Here is a 21,440-nt window from a genome sequence, read left to right as displayed (position 1 = left end):
TACCAGGAACAATTTTCTGTATAGAATCTGAATGTATACTGACAGAAAAATATTTTTACAAAGTTTTATAAATAGTTTACTTTAGAGCATTCAAAGCATTCCATGTACATTAGCTTCATTAGCCCTCAAAATATAGACAAGGTGGATGGTGAGAGGTACTCCTGCAGAAGACAACTTAATGAATTAACCGCTGAAGTAAAATTTGGAACTGAGCTTATAAGTCCTTGTGAAGAAGATATTGCATTAAAGAAAACATTATTTTTTGGAAAGTGCCTGTTAGTCTTGGAAACCTCCCCAAGCTTTCCCATCCTCCACCAGACGGACAGCACTTAGCAGACTGTGTCGAAAGAGCTGGTTCTTCACTACTTTTGTTATAACAGAACTGATGTCAGTGGAGTAGTTCTGTCTTTGTTTAACTGGGTAGTAGCAAGCATCATAGCTATGTAAAATGAAAAAGGCACAGAGTGCTTCAACGTTTCCTTCGTGCAGTCCAAGTCTCTCCAGTACTGACTCCCATGCTATCCTGATGCTTTGGTTTTTGCCTTTTTTCCTCAGGATAGACGACAGAGTAGGAAGGGCTCCTTTCAGATCCGGTAGCTTTTCTAGTACTTGAGAATGTACATAATGAATAGTTTCACAGATGTAACTGTAGAAAAGGTTTACCTCAACAGAAGTGTATCTGCAAAAAGAGATGGAAATATGATTTATTTCAAAATAATTAAATTGCAATAAGCCTGGGATTAATTCTCATTCAAATAATGGGTGGGAGACTTTTGGTTCTGAATACTTTACATTCCTAAATATGCTTTTCTAAGGTGTAAGTTCCATTCAGTTAGTGGGATTTAATCTAAAAATAATTATTAGAACTGGGCGGGAACTACAATATGATTACTTCAGACTTGAATTAATTCCTAGATGGAACAAAAACTCAAAGTGGTCAATGTTTATGTCCTCCCAAGTTGGAACCTAAAATTAGGACTGTTTTCCTGTCCACATTTTCTTCAGAAATCTTTAGTTGAACTATCTGACCCCATTGTTCCAGCATCACAAATTAAGACCTTTCTTTAAAAAGTTCTATTAGAAGCTGGCTATTGTAGATTTTTCTGGGCTATGTGGTGTTGGCTCCGGAGAAGTCCTAAGTTTTAGCCTCTGTTAGAAGTCCTTTGGATCACAATATATTTGTGTGCTGCAGAGAAGTACCAACCGTTCATATAGTGATTATATTTAATTTTTGCTAACACAAAGTTATAATTACAACTTCCAGCTATTTCCTTTGATACCATTATAGCAAAGAGAATTGTGGGATCCAGAGAACCATGAGTGGAGCTACACTTGCAATACGGATCTTTCCTGTCTTCCTTCTGAAGCTCTCTGAGCCACCTGAGAAGCTGCTCCTAAGAAGCAGGGGACCCTTAGGAGTCACAGGGGATGCAGTGTGAGGGAGATGGCACTCAAGTGGGAAATCTAGGGATATCACAGAGGCCGTTTCTGCACGGCCCATTTATGACGGCCTGGGGGCGCCAAAAAAAAGCCCCCAGGCAGACAGGCGGCCGCTGCTGCAACGCAGCAGCGCGGTTCGACTCCTCTTCTTCCCTCAGAGGCGGCGTCCAGCCGCCTAAACAACAACCCTTTAAAGGGTTGTTGTTGTTGGGAAGGCGTCTTCGCGCCGGTGCGAACCGCGACCGGGCCGAAGACGCTGTCTCCATCGCTCGCCCGCACTCACGGTGTCCTTCTTAATGCTTGCGTGCCGGGTATTCTCGCCACACTGTCCTCCCACCTCCAGGGGTCGAGGGCGCCGTTGGGCGGGCTGGCGACTTCCGCAGGCTTAATAAGCGAGGACACCGGTGGAGTGAAGCTGGAAAGCGAGAGGCGTCTTACGCGACAGTCGCCTGTCGGTTCGCTCGTGCGAGCAGGCTCCCGCCCCCACGCCGACAGAACTCCTGCCGGCGTGGGGGCGCCTCCTGGCCGTGCGGAAACGGCCAGACCCAACACTTGCTTTCTACTTTTGCAAGGGAACTTTGGGATATAACATGTAATTATTAAAAAATTCATAGGTAACTCAGGCCATAATTTATATTTCTTACCTGTCTTCTACCAGTGATGCCCACATTTCATTTTCCTCCATTTGATTCTTCAGGGTGGTGCTTTGCAATTCAGAACTCTCTGATAATTTCTGCATGCTAGTGTCTAGCATAGTAAACTGGGCCTGAATGCACTGCAGTTTAGTCTCTACCCTGTTCAGATTTAAAAACCAAAGCAGGATCAAGAATTGCCCATATACTGATTTATAGGTCTTTCAGCCTATGTAGGCAACTTACATCCTCATGTGAATTTTAATCTCAATTAATGTCACTAGTCTATAACTTTGACATCTGGTTTTTGTATCTTAGCAGTAGGAATGCAGCTAACATTTGGCATGCTCCTGTACTTACTTATGCTAGCTTCTGTTCATGCAAAAGCCATCCAATCTTCCTTAGTTCCCTTCAGAAAACAAAACTAGAAAATAAATGAAATGAAAATAAACTGCTTGCCCTTTGAATCAATGGGAGTTGCTGGAACCTTTTACTGGTGGATCTTTAAAAGACTATAATTTTAAGAGGGACTCAGTAGCATTGCTTTTCAAAGTAGAGCAGAGACAGTCAGTGAGATGTTTTTGTAGACATTCACAAGAAATATTTATTTGGCTAAGCAATATAAATGCAAGAGCCAATGTGGTGTAGTGGTTAAGAGTGGCAGACTCTCATCTGGAGAACTGGCTTAGATTCCAAACTCTATCTGAAACCTGCTGGGTGACCTTGGGCCAATCACTGTTCTCTCAGAACTCTTTCAGCTCATGTGGAGGCAGGCAGTGGGAAGCCACCTCTGAACATCTCATGCCTTGAAAACTCTAGGGAATCACCATAAGTCAGCTGTGACTTGACTATACATTTTACCACCAACATAATGGATGAGCGCTAATATCCACAGAGAAGTCCGCAGCAGCATTTTAAAGACTAAGAGACTTTTTGCGGAATTGGATTTCATGGACTCGATCACACATCACACACAGATGGGCAAAGAGGGCAAAAATTGCTTAGTAGAGCTAAAAAGTCAAGAATGGAAGAGATACACACAGCTTTTAGGACCCACTGTTTACCATATTACCTTCTGTCTGTATGTTATTCCTTTCAAGAGAAATGTAGTTAATCCCCATTATGCTCCTGAAAGTAACAAAATCAGGCCAGACACCAACAAAGGATAGGGGACCTGATGTACTTAGGGTACTCCCCAGATATACAGAATTTTTTTTTAATGTATTGGTCTTTTTGTCCACCCAGACGTGTAGGAGTAACTGCTTAGCAACAAATTGCTGTTATACACTTGTGTACATTTAGAAAATTTTCTAATTATGACACTGCTGGAGACAAACTTGCTCAATTTTCTACTTTTTATATGTATCAACTTCAACTATTGTCTACATATCCATGAAGATCACTATTCTACCTTCTGTGCCTTTTGGAACTCAACATTTTTTTCTTTTGTATTATCGAAGGCTTTCACGGCCGGATTCAACTGGTTCTGGTGGGTTTTCTGGGCTGAAAGGCCGTGGTCTGGTGGATCTTGTTCCTAGCGTTTCGCCTGCATCTGTAGCTGGCATCTTCAGAGGTATATCACAGAGAAAAGTGTTTCACACTATATCTAGTCAGTGAGAAGGGAAAACTTGGCTCCCAGTAATTAAAAAATGGACTAATAACCCCACCCGCAATACAACGCACTCAACCACACCTTTGCATAGCAAGTTCCACCCAAACACTTAATGATTGGTTCCCCACCCTGGGACATGGACAATACACTACACTAAACTTTCCCTTCTCACTAGACACAGCGTGAAACAGACTTTTCTCTGTGATACACCTCTGAAGATGCCAGCTACAGATGCAGGCAAAACGTTAGGAACAAGATCCACCAGACCACGGCCACACAGCCTGGAAAACCCACCAGAACCATTTTTCTTTTGTTTTACAGCAAAAGCAAGTCATAAACGGCAGCCCTCAGATTTTTGGGACAACAGAATACAACTATGATGTAGAATTCAAAACATCAGTATGTGTACTTCTGGAACAGCTGGATTTGATCCTATCAGAGCTAAGTTAAAGTACAGATCCTGTAGCAAACTTGTCACTTTCATCAAGGTATTTGGTTTCAAAAGGAAAATAACCTTGCAGAACTACAAGAATGGAACATGCAAGCTGCATGCTACAATTTTAATCCTAAAACACTGTCTTGAAGGCAAGTCAGTGAACATTTATGTCCAGATTCCCATGCTATACTTAACATCACAGCCCAAAAAGACCAGTAAAAATCACAACTACACAGCGGATGGCTTTTACATTGTAATCCCAAGGTAAAACAGAAAGGTCGTGAAATCTGTCATCAGTTAATATTTTCTAGTCACTTATAACCTGTAAAGGCACACTCATTCATCTTAAATACAGAATTTCAGGAATAGTTTAGTTCTCCACCCACCCATCCTCCAGAAAAACACAGCTCTGCTGTTCCCATTTTGTAACCTGTTTAATGTCTTGTTCAGTGCACACAGAGATATAGCTTCTCTGCTCATCTTCATGTAGAGGGGTGTGGAAATGTATGTTAACACAGACTTGACTCTGTGTTGCAGGAGACAGCAACCTCATACATAGCAAACTAAATTTGTACTGAAGGTCAGTTTTCACTTAAAGCTTTTTATAGCTAGGACATCCAAGTATAGCTTAACACCATGTGCCCATAGGCACATTACTAAACTACAACAGTGCCAACTTCTCTAGTTTATATAATGATAAGTGAGAGAAACTGCTTTCATGCAAAATATACCAGTGTTGAATTGTGAACAAAAGATGCACAGTTGTATCAGCTAATCCTAAGGAACACACAGTTGTATCAGCTAATCCTAAGGAATCCTAAACTAACACCCGTCAACATCTCTGGATTAAAATTTGAATGTTGCCAAATGCATCACATCTTTATTCATATAGCTATTTCCTTTGGATAGTCTTATGACTGGACTTTGTACACAAGTCACAATATCAGTGTTAAAAATGTATATAATTTTTTATTTCCCCCTTACGTTGACACAAATAGTGCTCATTTACCGGTACTTTTTCCTGTTTGATAAATGTATGCATTGTTCATACCTAAGCTACGCATATATTTAATACTCTGCTACATAGACTAGTCAAAAGAAAAAGTATGTCCTAGGAAACAACTCTCAATTAAATTCATTCTGATGGTAAACCTAACAGAGCTTCATCTATAGTAGCCTCAGAACTATGCAATATTTTTCCTGGAATCCCAGTACAACTCATATAATCTTTAGAGTACTGTAATGCTTAGAATAGTTGTTAAAACTTTGTGATGCCTTTTCTGTTGCACTAATTTGCTAATCTTGATTCTTAATTTTCAGCACAGGAGGTGGAGGCAGCTGGATGCTGGTGTAACAGTAGAGCTTTGGGTCTATTCCCTAAAGGGAATCTGCATAGGCTGGGGACTAGGTAATGGGTCTGCATGTGCCACAACTGTGTCAGCATCCCCAGGAAAGTGAAGAGATAGAGGTAGCAGTTGTGTAGTTCTCTAATCCTACTAGTTGGTTGGCAAGAGGTGGTGTCTGCACCTTGGCGCACACTGTGCATGATGGAAAGGTGCTTTCAAGAATGATGTGTGGAGGAGAAGTAGAAAGTTTCCTGAGAGAAGCAATCTACATATCAAAGGGATAGTGTCAGAGCAGTAAAGGTACCCAGTGTCTTTACCACTTTGTGTATTTATTTCACTGGTTAGTCCCCCTCTGTTGTTGAGGCAGGAGAGCATGCAAAGTTCTTCACTCCACAACCCCTCTCAATGTGTTATGACTCAGGTCCATTTCACACGGGCCATTTAGACCAGCATGGGGCTGGTAAAAACGCTGTTGTGGGGAGAAGATCACACAGGGTGATGTTTTCTCCCCACAACAGCATTTTCTCAACTCACTCATTGAGCGAGTCTTTTTGAAAACACCAGCTTCCATCCGGTGCTGAGTGAACAGCATTGTGTGGAAGCTGGCATTTTCTTCGCATCGCTCCTGGTCCCTTTTTACTTCCTGCCGGCTCCAGTTGCTCTGTGGAGGCCAGGGGACACTCCTCCTGGCCCCCAACATTGGAGGCAATGGCAGGAGCCACTCGAAGCGGAGCACTGCAGCCCGTGCGGAGGATGTGCCACTGGCTGGTGGGCCAGCGGGTTCGTTCATGCTAACAGCCCTGGGGGGTGCTCTGGCATAGACTATGCTGGTGCATCCCTGCTCGCATGGCCCCTGCAGAAAGGGCCTCAGTCTATCAGATTCAGCTTCTTTCTCAGTTCTTCAAAGCAGGGTCTGGGTAGTGGCTTAGAAAAAAGATTTGCAAGAATTACATTTGTTGAACAGTAGATCAAAGCTGGATTGGCCCTGCATCGCTGCAGCACCGCTCATTGCCTTGGTCATCACCTGTAGCCATCCCAGACATTGCATTCCTGTCTGCAGCTGCCCTCCCCACTCAGCATAAGTGGCATCTTCTTGACCACTGGGGGTTGGATAATTAACTTTGGCCTTGGCAAGCAGGAAAGACCACTGGGGAAGGGGTTATGGACTGAGGGAGTCAAGGCAAAGAGTCCTAAAAATACATGCAATGAGTGTAGAGAACTCCTACAGAAACTTAAGCTGGCACAGCTCTATGGCTGGAGCCTGGTTCTGAGTTGAGCACCACAGAGCTCCACTGTACTCACCAGCTTGCTGGGGTTGTCCTGCCAGGATGGACAAATGTGCTTGTGCAGCCCCGTGCTGGCTCCCAGAGCTGATTCCCCCTTCCTCTGGACTGGGCATAGGCTAGGGGCCAGGTAATGGGTCTGCATGTCATCAGTTTAATGAACTTTAACCAAAATGTATGATGCCTGCTCTTGCTGTAATAAATGGTATTTCAAGTACAAGGTTGTACTGTATTTTCTGTATTATATTGAAATACTGCACAATTTCAAAGCTATTATTAAAAGTGGTTGGTTTTATTCTGGTTGTGACTTTAATATTGTCTGTTCCTCCAACATTTTCAGCAGGGATTTTTTTGCCTGTAACATAAGCCTAGCATATTATTATATAATTGTCTGGAAATATTTGTTTCTTTCTTACTAATGTCTGCTATCTCTAGAAAAATCTCTTTTCAGTAGACAAACTCACTTTCATTATAAAAAGGTGCAACAAAAGTATAATTGTTTTGGAAGAAATTCTATATTAATGCACGTTATTTTGCTTTATCACTCAAGGTAGTTTCTTAGATAAAACATTACAATTTAAAACCGACAAGATAAAACCCAAGATAATTTCTCCCTATCATCAAAAGCATGCTTGCTGTTTATACTCCTATTAAAAGCCTTTGAGAATGAAATAATGCCTTCTGAATATGTCTAAAGATGGCACTTCCCTCATCTCCTCAGGAAGCCTGTTTCACAGAAAGAGAGAGCTGCAGTGGAAATGGAACCAGCTCTGGTTGATGTCAGGTGGACACATTTTACATAAGAATTCAAGCAGAGTCTCCTGGATCCAACTACGGGTCCATTTGGTCCAGCATACTGTTTCACACAGTAGCCAACCTGTTGCTCTGGACAGTCAAACCAACAGAGAATAAAGGCTGAGGCCCTCTCCTGCAAATACATCCCAGCCTGGTATTCAGAGGTTTGCTGCTTCTGTACATGAAAGCTCTCCCTTAAGTAACTATGGTTAGTAGCCACTGATGGACCAGACAGGAAGAACACCTGGGAAGTGGCTGCCTGAGGGACATTTGAGGGGATATGGTTCTTCAGATACAATGGGTGCAGGGTTGGAAAAGGCTTTGAAGACCATAATCATCATCTTGAATTGGACTCTGAAACAAACTGGCAACCAATGTAGCTGTATCCAGATGGGTGATTTCTATTCTCATTAGCTAGCCTTTGACAACGATTAGGCTGCCACATCTTGAGCTGGCTGTACTTTCTAGGTTGCCTTCAAAGATAGGCTGATATAGACAACATTAGAGGAATCCAGCTGTTAAGATTACAGAAAGATGGGCTGGCATGGCCAACTGGCTGAGTCTAAGAAAGAAGAGAATTAGCAAACACAATGCAGTTGACAGAAGGCACGTTTAACCACTGGGCTACCTTGCTTATTGAACAGCAAGGCTGGGCCCTTGAGTATTCCCACACTCTTAAGATGCTCTACAAATACTGACTTCACTGCATCCCCTTTAAGGGGTTGCAGTCACTCCAAAACATGTATTCCTGACCAGCAATACCTCTCTTCTCTGGATTCATCCTCAGGTTGTTCAGCTTTAGCCAGCTGACCCCAGCCTCAAAGCACCAGTTCAGAGTCAAATGAAAAGCATCTAGAAACTCTGAGGTGGGCGTCTTCTACGCATTGATGACTCACAGCCTCAAAACTCCAGATAATCTCAGTCAGCAGCCTCATATAGATATTGAAGAGCATGGGTGATAGAACAGAAGCCTCTGGCACTCCACAGAACAAGAATCACCCTATTGATTCTACTCCTCTAGTGGAAACTCTGTGAATGATGAGACTGAAACCACCAAAAAGCTATCGCCCTAAGGTTCATATTCCAAAACCAAATACTTGTAGTCCAATGACTGCAAAACATCAAAAATCAAAACTGTCAGAGAAGATATGCTCTTTAAAAAAATCCACCATCATACAAATGACACTAGTAGGCAGTGGAGCAAAGAAAGTCAATGACAGTTTTCTTTTGTAAGAAGTATTTAAGTGTTCTAGAAAACAAAAACCCACAACTCAACATTTTCCTCTAGCTCAGGACCAATTCCCATTCACAAAGCTGAGTGTTATTTAATCCTCTTACACCTTTATCATGAAATATAATTACTTCCCATGGTGCCCTCTTGAACACACCCAAGTAGAACTCCAAGTAGATAAGTGTATGCTTGCTCCCACAGTCTTTCAGGTGACATCCCCCATTACAAACTCATCCAAAGTAAACAGATTATATATCCAGTTTAACACAAGGTTCCCAACTATTGGAACAGAGACTTAGCTTTATCATCTACCAAAATAAGTACTTTCCTTTAGTAATATAGTTTAGCTTCAGATGACTTAATTTATTGGAGGTAATTTAGAAGGTGCATAGGGAAGAAACAGTTTAATGCAATTTGACAGTCACATCTAAGATTCAGCAACAGGATAGACAGATATACTGCTAGTTTGATCAGCAACCAGTACTCTCCTGGAGCCTTTAATCTCAGCATAGGAAATCCAGTTCACCTTTTCTCCATGTTCAATGGTGAGTTCTGGTGAAATTGGTACTCTCTCATTAGTAAAATCTGCATTAATTTTGTCAGCTTTTTTGGTTGAATTGGGCATCCTGATCTTCCGTCTGTGAATGTTTTTCACTGGACTCTTCTGTTTGGCCAGGTCATTGCTGACATTCCACAGCAACACCTTGCCATCATTTCCTCCTGTAACCAGCCAATAAGCTTCAGCTTCTGGTAGAAAGCAAACTTGTGACACTCCTAAGGAGTGCCCCTTAAATGCCATCTCTGGTTCAAACTTGGTACCTATGACCCGGAAGATTCTGATTTTACCATCTTCAGCACCACAGCCAAAAATATTGCCACAAGTTGAAACAGACAAGGAATGGACCAGGGGAGGGTTAAAAAGCTGGCCAGCTGACTGATCTTCTATTTCCTCCTCCTGTAAATTTTTAATCCACAGGGGGCGAGTTTTCTGCAGATTCCACAGCATAACCTTGAAGAAGAACAATTAAAAATTATTTGATTTAGTATGTGCCACTGAATATTAGCACCAAATTAAGTCATGGTTTTGTTACCATCGGCCAAAAAAAATGAAAAAAAGAAGTGAAGTTGCCTTCAGGCTGCCTTGTGGCAGCAGTGGCATAGGAGGTTAAGAGCTCGTGTATCTAATCTGGAGGAGCCGGGTTTGATTCCCAGCTCTGCCGCCTGAGCTGTGGAGGCTTATCTGGGGAATTCAGATTAGCCTGTACACTCCCACACACACCAGCTGGGTGACCTTGGGCTAGTCACAGCTTCTCGGAGCTCTCTCAGCCCCACCTACCTCACAGGGTGTTTGTTGTGAGGGGGGAAGGGCAAGGAGATTGTCAGCCCCTTTGAGTCTCCTGCAGGAGAGAAAGGGGGGATATAAATCCAAACTCTTCTTCTTGTTGTTCTCTCAATCAGAAATTTAGACAACTTTTCGCAAATGATGCTTAAATAAGATTTTGCATTCACTTATTTATAAATTGAGAGAAAAAGTCCAAGTGAAACATATAAAAATGGTTACCTTTTACTTTCTACAAAGCAATGTCATTAGAAGTTATCTGCTTTAGTATAAAACATACTTAGCATCACTTGTGAAAATGACCCAAGTCTTATTTCTCTATAAGGGTCATCAGCAAATCATAATTAATTAAAAATAGTCAAATCCTAAGCATGGTTATTTACTGCATGGACATTCCAATGAAGTCAACATGACTGCCTGCCTCTCCAGTACAAGACCTGCAAATTAAGTAAATTTCCCTGTCAAGCTTTGAAAAGAACATGAATGTCTGTGTTTTATGTAACCCTGTTTATGTACAGTCCAATCTGGGGTGAGGTGTGAATCAGCTCACATTTACCCACCCACTGGCGATAAGTGGCACACACTAGTGAGGAGGACAAACAGGGAGGCAGGGAGGCTCCGCAGGGGGCAGACCCTTCTGGGTCTGTGGTGACCGACTTGAAAGAGTGTACCCTTTACTGAGCTGTGCTGGCCTAAAGTTGCATGCTGGCACAGTTGGAGGTGGGCTAGGGGTGTTCCCAAGTGTGGAGCCGACCTTTGTCAGCTTCCACTGGGCTTTCAGCCTAGGCTGCATGGCAATAAGTCCATCTTGGGCTGTGTGGACTTTTGAGCCAGCTGGGGTTTTTCTGATCCTCGCTGCCTCCCTGCGCCTCCTGGAAGCAGCGCAATGGTGGTGCTGTCCCTGTCCACTGGAGCCCTCTGGGTTGGGATGTTAACAGAAAAATGCATTAAGAGAGAGTCTTTAAACTACAAATTCCTCTTCAAAGCTGAATCTTCAAACTACAAATTCCTCTTCAAAGCTGAAAGCAATACTTTGTGCCAAAAGAAAAATACCTGTTTCTCTCCCCCCAAGTACTTTTTTCAGTTTTACCAACAGAAAAATTGGAAAGTCACTGAAAAGAAACTCATATGAAATATTTTATTTTAGAATGAAGGATGTCATATTTAAAATGTGAAAACATCCTTTCTTTTAGAATGAGGATTTTCACATTTAAAATGTATAATATGATAACAGCCAAGGCATAGCACTAAAAAACTCGCTATGAAACATTGTCTCTTTTTGAGTGAGAAGAGATCCTTCTTACAAAGTATGTAACCAATTCCAGGTGTACAGTGTGAAATTATCTGAGGATAATTTCTGCCAGTGGAAAAATTGGGAAATTTTAGGGAGCACAATATTTTCAAGAATTTGTTTAAGATGGCAACATTCAATATGCTGTGTGTTTAATGGTAATACATTATTAGAGTTCAGCTGCTCTGATGCTACCCACCTTCATATCCAGACCACATGAAACAAGACACTGAGGTCTTTGGGGCCGAAACACAGCAGAGGTACAAATATTTGAGTGTCTATTCAGACAACGGTTTAACTTCTTGCTTTCCAAGTCAATTATCTTTATGGCTCCAGAATCATCTGCGACAGCTAGAAGAGTGCCTGTTTCATTTACTGAAAGATAATTGATCTCTTCCTCATTCACATGAAAACTTTCAACTGGCTCCTTGAGACACCTGATATCCAGCACACTAACTGTTTCGCCATGAGAAGTGTACAGTAGACTGGGACAGATAGGAGAGAACACAACACAAGTAACATCATCCGCTTTCTGAAGCCATGGCTGTTCTATTCGGCTACCTTCCTTACTCCAGATGGTCAGTTCTCCTCCTTCTGCTCCTGAAGCCACCAGACCATCTTTACTCACATTCAGACATAATATTGAAGAGGAGTGTCCGTTGGTCCACCTCTCAGCCATAATACTTCAAGAGCTACTAAAAACAAAAAAACTGAATTAAGACATGAACTGTTCTTGATATAGCTTCAGGAATGCTGCATGGAGCAGATACAATAGTATGTACAGTGCCCCGTGACCAAAAATATAAAAAACAAGTTCCACTACAGTGGCATATTGTAATGATACTTAAGAGAAGAACTATTAGTGAGGATTTCTCTTGTCATTACTAAATAATTCTCTGTCACATATTAATGACTAAGTGGGTACTAACATCACACTGGCTTAATTTGATACTATTTATTTATGTTATACATTTTTATTCTGGCCTTCCTCCAAAGAGCTCAAAGTACCATATATATAGCTCTCTCCTCAATCATTTTATCCCTCTAAAATTCCTGTTAAGTAGTTTGGGTGAAGAGAGAGTGACAACCCTAAGATCAGGCAACAGAGCTTCATAACAGAGTGGGAACTGGAACGACTAAGCTAGAAACGGATTAACAAGGAATAGAAAAGCATTTACATTTGGCGTTAGGAAAACACTGGTGAAAGGAATTGTATGCAAGGGCCAGGCAGAGGGTTAGGAGACAGAAAACGTAAGAGCACATGGAATTCCCTTAGAATGGCCGTTAAAAGAAAAACTACTCACGCCTAAGACGAATCTGTGGGTCGGGAAACACGGCCACAGGAAAACCTACTTACTAACATGCAAACCCTACTGACTCAATAAGACTCGCTTAAAACACAACTGCAGTGCTCGTCACAGGGCCAAACAACCCCACTGCCAGGACAGCCAAAAGGAACTCGAGTTACCTTGACAGAGAATCAACACACCAGAAACCTCTCCATAGAAAATCTCCAGTTCCGGCGAAGAAAATCAACGTCATCCAAAAAACCACACCCTCCCTCTTTTCTCCATGCATGAACAGGTACACTTTTGCGCATGTATTTAGAGAAGAAAAACTGACAGCTCTGCCCTCACGCAATATGGCCGCTTCGCTTTCAGGGCCTAGTTCCGCTAGCAAACGAATGAGAAGAAAATAGCTCTGAACAGTGAGGGACATTCTTAGGAATCTCGCCTACCTTCATTAACGCCCCAGTGAGAAGAGAAGGCGAGGGGAAGCGCTTCCTCACTCCTTGCTGGGCTAAATCCTATGCATGGCAGCATTCATTTCCGCCCGCTCTTGCCGGCAGAGAAGGGAAGAGGTCAAACGTTTGTCCCGCCCATCTTCTCTAGCTGACGGCACCACCCGGGTCGCTGATTGGCTGATGGGCCGGCGCCACCTTTTGCCTTTGCCAGCGCCGGGGCGGTCAGTTTGGAAAGGGTGCGCACGCACGGACGGTGCAACCAGGGTCGGTGGTCGCCCGGGGCGATGGCGACGGCCGCCGGGGGGGCGCCGAATGCGGGTGCGGGTGCGGGGGGCTGGCGCCTGCCGGGCCGAGTGCTGGAGTTCGTCTTCTCCTACTTGGACTTGCGCGAGCTGCGGAGCTGCGCGCTGGTGTGCAAACTGTGGCACCGCGTCCTGCACGGCGACGAGAACAGTGAGGTGTGGCGCAGCCTGGCCGCCCGCAGTTTGGCAGAGGAGGCGCTGCGCACCGACATCCTCTGCAACGTGCCTACCTACAAGGGCAAGGTCAGGCTGGGCGAGCGGAGCCCTCTCCTCGTGCTCTCCATCCCAACTCTCTCCAGATCGCGGGCGGTGCGGGGACGGCGACGCATCCTGCGCGGGTGCAGAGCAAGAGCTGAACTAGTGCCGGGGCTGTTGTGCGCTGTACGGCCTTTGGTTTACATCTAGAAGGCTAAAACAATTGAGAGGCTGGAAGGCGCTGATTGTGTTCTGTTACTTATTGGAAAGGAGTAACTGCATTGCTGTGTCTTAGCAAAATAAAACAAATATCCAGTGACACCTTAAAGACCAGCGTCACTTATTTCATTACAAAGTTCTGAAAGTTCACTTCACCAAATCTGGGGAAGAATTCTGGTATTAGAAACAGTCTCAAGGGAATGATTCACATGAAACAACCACCTGCATTTCTTCCTTAGCTAGCCCTAGCACTCATGAAACAAACATCCTGCGGCTCCTTAAAGGCCCCTTCCGCACATGCAGAATTATGAACTTTAAGTCCATTTTCACAATTGTTTGTAAGTGGATTTTGCTGTTTTGCACATTAAAATCCAGCTGCAAAGTGCATTGAAAGTGCATTATTTTGCACATGCGGAAAGGGCCTTTAAAGAGTGACTTTTGTTTCGGTATCAGCTTTGGTGAAGTGAACTCTCAGAAACTCTTTATGAAATAAATGGTGCTGCTGGTCTTTAAGGTGTCACTGGATATTTGTTCCATTTTGCTATGACATAGTAAGGCTGCTACCCTTTCCAAACACTGTACGGTTATCCCTATAGTGTGGAAACAATCTCTGGATGTGGTACTATGAGTTCATCTTCTGGTTGTGGCCCCGAATGCTTTATGTTTTGGGGATTGTGATATTAAGTCCAGGTTCTCAGCCAGTCTATTATTATAACAAAATTATATTAATTGGATAAGCTCAGATAGATGTACTATTAATTGAGTCATTATCTTAGTATTAGCCTACCAGATTACGTATCACAGAAAATTTTGTGGTTAAAGTGTGTTTTTAAAGGTGTTTGCTTCTGTTAGATTGAATATGCCAACACACATAAGCTGCAGACACTAGACTGTTTTCACTAGTGGTAAAACGTTGAACAATTTTATAACTACACTGTCGTTATGTGCAAATTTGTTTCTCAATCTGAGTCCTTTGCATATTCAAATATTTTGTATCTTCTTTGTTCCTGAAGACTCTTGGCTTTCATTCTTTTATTGTGGGGTACTTGCTAATACTGGCCACTCCCTTGCTCAATTAGATTAGAAGCTGAGCAGATGTAAAGTTTGAAGATTAAAAAATAGTTAATTAGACTATGAAATTATCTGTTTTATAGTAGGGAGTAAATTTAAACTTTTACAACCTCCTAGCTTGACAACTTCTATCCCAAATCTTTCTCTCTTTTTGAAAACACCTCTTTTTAGGTGCGTGCCTTTCAGCATGCTTTCAGCACCAATGATTGTTCTAGGAATGTCTACATTAAGAAGAATGGATTTACTTTGCACAGGAATCCCATTGCTCAGAGTACAGATGGAGCAAGGACCAAGATTGGCTTCAGTGAAGGCCGCCATGCCTGGGAAGTCTGGTGGGAAGGTCCTCTTGGCACAGTGGCAGTAATTGGAATTGCTACAAAACGAGCCCCCATGCAGTGTCAGGGCTATGTGGCACTCCTTGGCAGTGATGATCAGAGCTGGGGCTGGAATTTGGTGGACAATAACTTGTTACATAATGGAGAAGTCAATGGCAGCTTTCCCCAGTGCAACAATGCTCCAAAGTATCAAGTGAGTAAAACTTGGTGTAGTCTTAAAGCTCTGTAGGGCTTCAAGATGTCTTCAATAATTTATCCTTTGTGAATTTTAATTATTTTCTTTTAAGCTGATTGTTTTCTTCCTTTTGTGAAAAATTTATAATGAAAAGTATAACTGCAAACTGTTTAAACTGATGCAGGCTTAGTGTGTTCTTGTCTAGTCATAAGACAATCATCCAACAGACAGGTCTTTCTTCTTTTATAGCATTTTGGAAGTTCCACCAGCTTGTACTTCCCTTTTTTGAGGTTCCACCTGCCTGCACTTTCCTTCAGATAAATAAGAATCATCAGTCTCTTTTGATGCAGCAGTATAAAAATTATCTGCTATTGGGAACACTTCTCCAATCTTCTATAGTAGAAAAAGTTAAATCCAACCATGCCATTATACATTGTGTACAGTAAAATGCAATTATATGCCTCATGCTCAGAGTCTTTCTCACAGCTGGTTCCAAATTGAATAATAAATTGCCACATAAAATAAAAATTAAGGTATTAAAATAAGCCAAGGGAAATAAAATCAACATAAAACTATCAATTAAAAGAGATTTCATATCAGAAACAGACTGTGCAACAATTGGAAACACGAAACCCTTAATTAACAGGTAAAAAGAAATGTTGTGGCCTGTCACCTAAAAGACAGTAAGTTAGGTGCCAGGTGAGTAAAAGCGGCGGGGGGGGGGGTCCCAAAGGCCAGATGCCATCACAGAAAATACCATGAGTCTAGTCACCACCCACTTTATGTCTGAAGACAGAGGCATAGCGAACCGTCCTTGGGGGGCAGATTTTAAAATTTAGTGTGTATATGTGTACGTACATATATAACACATACTGTCAAACAATCTTTCACATAACCCCACTGTTTTCTCTATCCCTAAACAGAGGGGTGGGAAAGAAAGAAAAAATATCATGAAATAAGGCACTAGGGGAATGAACTTTATCCAAATATTCCACTAAATTAATATACATACACTTTCAGATGATGATCACCAGGTAAGGTATGGGTTAAATTATTTCAGTGTATTAGGCATCAGGTTACTTAGTTTACTATTTGGTTGCTATCAAACTTGACAAAATGTTTCTCTCAGTCTTATTGTGAAAGTTATTTCTTAATGCTTTGGTAATACAGGGCCTTTCATCATTATCCTGTATGGCATCATAATAACTATACATTGGTGGTGTTCCCGTCAAGGCACTTTAATCTTTTAAAGCCTCAAGTCTGACAATATGATGACTGAATCTTAGAAGCAGATTTCATCTAGATACCTGTGCATTCTGGTGTGCTGTTATGTCTCATATCATGTCTCTGCCTTGTCCTCTGATCTCCCTCCCAATCTTTTCTGTTTTACAGATAGGTGAAAGAATTCGTGTCATCTTGGACATGGAAGATAAGACACTCGCTTTTGAGCGAGGCTATGAGTTCCTAGGGGTTGCATTCCGGGGACTGCCAAAGACTTGTCTGTATCCAGCAGTGTCTGCTGTGTATGGCAACACTGAGGTGACGTTAGTTTATCTGGGGAAACCTTTAGATGGATGATATTGTTTTTTACTAGGATATGAAGATCAAATTAATAATGGGGAGAAACCTGCATGTAGGTCAAAAGGAAAGCATGGGCAACATGTGTGGATGTGTCAGACAAACATCTACAAAAATCCCAGACACTTGATTTGGAAGATCAGCTTGCGTTGTTTCCTTTTTTCTGCCGGATCAGAAAAATCCTCAGGCTTTGCAGTTGGTTGAATGGGCAGTTAACTACATGCATGATGCATAAGATTTTGTTGCAGAAGTGGCTAATGTGGAATCCTGTACATATTCAAGGCAATGTTAACTAAAGTGGTTGAGGAAATTATCTGAGACTTGTAGGTAGTGTGTGTTGTGAAAAGGCTCCCTCTCAAAATCCTTCCCACCTGTCAGCCAGTGTTTTTACCAAAGGTAATTGAAACTGGTTGGGTATATTTAATATATTTTAAAAGTACTGAGATGCATGGTCTCTGGAATCAACTTCTCCAGAGCAAAACATTGTGCAGCTATGTTAAATATGTTTTAAAGACTGTATGTACATAACATGTTAAAATTTAGAACAAAACAGAATGTTGGTTTTGCTTTAACATGGATTTAACTTTTTAAAATGGAAAAACCACTACATGTCCATCTCTAGGACCATAACTGAAAACTGACAATATGTATACAAGTGCACTTCTTTTGATTTACTGTAGCGCATCTCTCGTGGAAAAAGAAGTTATGTATGCTTATTGTAAAATGACTGCAATTCAGTAATCAGAATTGTGTTTGAACGGGAAGGGGGATCCCATTTCTGATATGAATGTTTTTGTTTTACTGAAGTCGGGTTGTGTTTTGCAAATGACAATGAGAGTTTACATGTATCTTCTGGAACAAATGACTTAATGTTGCAAACTGTGAGCATTCTCCACCAAATACTGATATTTGGCATCTTCAAAACTGTATGGTGGATACACATTTGCCCTGTTTGGTGGATTGTGCCTTTCTAAAAGTGTGCTGCAGTACCCACAGCCATTCATTGTGACTGGTAAACAATTTTGCTTTCTTGCAATAGATATCAAGCCTCCCATATTAAAGTAATTATTTTGAAAATTAGGCTTTTAAAGTCCTCTAAAAATAATGTTTAAAATTTCCTACAAATGTGTTAAAATATTTTAAACTTAGCTTAAATACTTTGAATCTTAATTACAATGCGCCTGCTGGCGTTCCTTGATTCAGGGATGGTGAGTTCTGGCTATCTGTGGTCAGTTGCTGCAAAACTTTATTGTTGGGAAATTCTGAAATTGTGCACAAGATAATGGCACAATTGCCCGACAATCCCCTCTCTACCCCCAGTGTTTAATAGCTTTGCCTTTCTCTGAAAGAATACAACATTCATGCATATCCTGCAAAGTTTCAATGTTTTAACTTGATAAAGTCCTCAGTCCGAGCCTTGGTACTAAATATTTTTTTTGCCGTACTTTATAGGGCTATTTATTTTAAGTCTAAGTGATAAAACGTTTTGGGAGGAAACAAGACATTGTTTACATATTTTGTTTTATTATCTGAGTCAAACATTCTTGCCAATATCAAAGAGTTTGCTAGGCATGCAGAGGAGGACTCCTCCTCTTGGATACGAATTCTTGTTTTAACCAGGGAAAGTGGTACACGCAGCTGGGTTCTGTGAGTTCCACTAAATGCGCAGGTGTGTATTTTTAATATTAAACTTGTAGCCTACACAAAAAAGATTATATTGCTGCATGAAAAGTTTAAAACTGTAATTCATAGTGCCACTAAATCCCAACATAGTAGCTCCAGTGGTCATGCTGTGGTATTTCTGGCAAATCTAGTTCAGTCGGTCTTCTCTTAAGACCACTTGTCCTAATGTCCTGTCGTCTTTGTACATCTGCCTGTTTCCACTACTGCTGCTGTGATCTCAGAGACAGACATATTTAAGTGCTTGGTTTTGGATGACAAATCACCTATCAATCAGTGGCCTGGGAGTGGTGATGGCATCGTGCTTGGGAGAAAGTGGTTGCTCATAGTATGGGTGTAAAAAACAGGGGTCAGAAGACATTACCTTATGCCATAAGAGCTTCATGTTTGCATGCTCTCAACAGTTCAGGCTTTACTCTGTCCACGTGATTTTTTTTTCTGCTCCCTCTTGGTTCAAGCACCGCATCATCCCATGCTGGGGGGAGGAGGGGCTGCATGTGTGAACCTTTTTTCCCTATGTTTAGTATATCGCTGTTTGACAGAACAAGTTCATACCTGTCTGTTCCTAAAATGCAAAACTAAGCAAATAAAAATGTCTCTCAGCACATGGTACTAAAACAACACACCCCTGATTGAAGTGGTGAAGGTGTTCAGCTTTTTCCATGTAAAAACAACCTTGGGAACATTGACTGTATACTATGCTACAAAATAGAGCACTACCACAAGATTCTGTGGCATGAATTGAAATAAAAGAAAAATAGCTTCTGTTTGAAAAATACAATCTGCCCATGTGTACTTGAATAGCTTGCCCTATGTGATTATTTATACATTCCAAGTAAAGAAAGCTAGTCCTAAGAACTGTGCCAGGGAATTCTTATTGGTTACATTTTACTTCCATTTGTATAGGATCCCTTGCAACCTTTTCCTATACACTTGGCATATAGCATTCCGTTTTTGCCAATGATCCATAATTCCTTGGGGTGCAGGGGACTGCTTATGTATATAAATCTCTTAAATTATTACCTGAAAATTAATTGCAAGCTGTAGAAAATACTGAAATAAATTGTTAAAATATAGAAATATGAATGTGTAGTATTATTTTTGTCATTAATTGTGTAAATTGAATGTATTGTTGAAGGCTTTCACGGCCGGAATCACTGGGGTGCTGTGGGGCTTCCGGGCTGTATGGCCATGTTCTAGCAGCATTTTCTCCTGACATTTCGCCTGCATCTGTGGCTGGCATCTTCAGAGGATCTGAGAACCACACAGCACCCCTTTGTACATTGAGTTTGTGGTAGAATTATTAATCTTGAAGTCAAATCCACACTCAGCTTGAGTTCATACTTTATCCAACAGTAGAAAGCCTTGGACTTATATGCTTTATATTGAGAATTGGGATTCTGGCCCTGGCTTTCATTTTACGATGATATGTCTGATTGAGGACAACGCATGAGTGAGAGCTAATTGACTCTTTTACCTAGGGTGAACGTGAACAGGCTCTGCTTTTGGTTTTGTCATATAAATCCCTGCCCTCCTACAGCAAATGCAACTTGGGTTTTATTCCCCAGCAGGCTGTCAAGTTACTAGAAAGGAAGCAAGTCAGAAAGTGTAGAGACTATATAGTCACCTTCTTGCCTTGGGGCACTTAAGATTGCTGCCCTGTGAACACACTGGAATAGTACTGACTAGCGTGTATAATTTCCATCTGAATATGCATAGGACTTGGCTACATAAGAGCAACCAGAGTCTTTGGTCAAAAACCCCATTTATTGTTCTGTTCTACATTTGTAAGTGATACTACTTACCAGGATTCACTGTTTACAATAACGAACAGAAACATATATATTATGTTATGCTGAGCATTAAAAACACTTTTAAGTTTTACCTTTCTATCAAAAGGAATCTAAAATGGGTTACATGTTGATGGATATGACAGCTGGGCAACTGCTAAAGTAGTTCATGCAGCTCTTTTCTCCACTTGAATAAAAGGGGTACACTGGCACCTTAGACACTTGGTAGAATTTTATTCCAAAAAAAGCTTTTCCTGAGTTACAAGTTATTTTATCATGCACATGAAGATGAATTCTCACAAGGTCAAAGTCTTTGACTCCCCAGTATCATTGAAATTCATTCATTCAGGTAAGACAAAGTATTGGTGTTGAAGAGAATACAGTCTATGATATAGTAGCTTACCTGAAATTGGGATAATGATTTCGTGTAAAAAGATAAACCTTGAGCTGGATCCAAAGGTACTCTTGACAGTGGGAACAGCACAAAGGAGGCAGTTTTTGCCAGTTCCATCCTTGACTGTACAATCTTTCAGTTTGTTCCCTGTGCTTGTCAGAAAAGTTCACTGGCCCCCTAAGAACAGGTTAGGTGGCCTGCATTGGGAGCGGGAAGAGTTCTGCTCCATGCGCTCCATTCTATCTGCAGTTTTTTAAATCAGTTGGGAAATTCATTGCAGTGGTTTTAATTATTTCGTAAATAACATTGAATCAGCTTGTGTGTATTTTGGTTTTATGCTGACTTGTCTGTTTTATCTTCTTTTACAAGAATATTTAGAATTTTTCTGGGGCCAAGACTAGGGTTGCCAATAACGAGAAATGCCCTTTCTGTTTAACAGATTCTTAATGCATGGAAATGGCTTTTTGTGCCATGGATAACATCACCTGGTCTATAAAATTCCATTAAACTTCTGATTAAAGAAACAGGACATTTCTCTCCAGGCCTGCCAGC

General features: G+C 41.5%; 3 protein-coding genes across 6 annotated transcripts; 1 reads left to right on the top strand and 2 right to left on the bottom strand.

Moving 5' to 3' along the window:
* Positions 1–52: 52 nt before the first annotated feature.
* SMCO1 (single-pass membrane protein with coiled-coil domains 1) lies at positions 53–12,100 on the bottom strand. Of its 4 annotated transcripts, XM_048505409.1 has the most exons (4): positions 4,551–4,620; positions 2,433–2,496; positions 2,085–2,234; positions 53–679 (listed from the first exon to the last, which is right to left on the bottom strand). In XM_048505409.1, exons 3-4 carry the CDS (start codon positions 2,192–2,194, stop codon positions 277–279), a joined length of 513 nt encoding a protein of 170 aa, XP_048361366.1. In that variant the 5' UTR covers positions 2,195–2,234; positions 2,433–2,496; positions 4,551–4,620; the 3' UTR covers positions 53–276. The 4 variants fall into 4 exon arrangements, with proteins under 4 accessions (XP_048361366.1, XP_048361368.1, XP_048361364.1 ...); XM_048505411.1 differs by lacking the exons at positions 2,433–2,496; positions 4,551–4,620 and adding an exon at positions 11,967–12,100; XM_048505407.1 differs by lacking the exon at positions 2,433–2,496 and having other exon boundaries at positions 4,507–5,909.
* WDR53 (WD repeat domain 53) lies at positions 9,118–12,084 on the bottom strand. The gene is made up of 2 exons (XM_048505406.1): positions 11,605–12,084; positions 9,118–9,784 (listed from the first exon to the last, which is right to left on the bottom strand). Exons 1-2 carry the CDS (start codon positions 12,082–12,084, stop codon positions 9,203–9,205), a joined length of 1,062 nt encoding a protein of 353 aa, XP_048361363.1. The 3' UTR covers positions 9,118–9,202.
* A 1,286-nt stretch (positions 12,101–13,386) lies between the features above and the next one.
* Positions 13,387–19,780, top strand: FBXO45 (F-box protein 45). Its single transcript, XM_048506589.1, has 3 exons — positions 13,387–13,694; positions 15,108–15,464; positions 16,839–19,780. The coding sequence occupies exons 1-3, from the start codon at positions 13,434–13,436 to the stop codon at positions 17,022–17,024; spliced, it is 804 nt and encodes a 267-aa protein (XP_048362546.1). The 5' UTR covers positions 13,387–13,433; the 3' UTR covers positions 17,025–19,780.
* The last annotated feature ends 1,660 nt before the right edge of the window (positions 19,781–21,440 follow it).

This window comes from Sphaerodactylus townsendi, linkage group LG08, assembly GCF_021028975.2.
Source record: "Sphaerodactylus townsendi isolate TG3544 linkage group LG08, MPM_Stown_v2.3, whole genome shotgun sequence".
NCBI classification, from domain to species: Eukaryota; Metazoa; Chordata; class Lepidosauria; order Squamata; family Sphaerodactylidae; genus Sphaerodactylus; species Sphaerodactylus townsendi.
This window is presented reverse-complemented; position numbering and strand designations above follow the sequence as displayed.

Coding starts and splice junctions, on each gene's coding strand:
- SMCO1 (XM_048505407.1), bottom strand. CDS start 4,673: ATGAGGTTGCTGTCTCCTGCAACACAGAGTCAAGTCTGTGTTAACATA. Junction 2,235..4,506: donor TGTGTTTTTCTGGAGGATGG/GTGGGTGGAGAA, acceptor AAATCTGAACAG/GGTAGAGACTAAACTGCAGT. Junction 680..2,084: donor GCATCACTGGTAGAAGACAG/GTAAGAAATATA, acceptor CTCTTTTTGCAG/ATACACTTCTGTTGAGGTAA.
- WDR53 (XM_048505406.1), bottom strand. CDS start 12,084: ATGGCTGAGAGGTGGACCAACGGACACTCCTCTTCAATATTATGTCTG. Junction 9,785..11,604: donor CATGTGGTCTGGATATGAAG/GTGGGTAGCATC, acceptor TTCTTCTTCAAG/GTTATGCTGTGGAATCTGCA.
- FBXO45 (XM_048506589.1), top strand. CDS start 13,434: ATGGCGACGGCCGCCGGGGGGGCGCCGAATGCGGGTGCGGGTGCGGGG. Junction 13,695..15,107: donor TGCCTACCTACAAGGGCAAG/GTCAGGCTGGGC, acceptor ACCTCTTTTTAG/GTGCGTGCCTTTCAGCATGC. Junction 15,465..16,838: donor ACAATGCTCCAAAGTATCAA/GTGAGTAAAACT, acceptor TCTGTTTTACAG/ATAGGTGAAAGAATTCGTGT.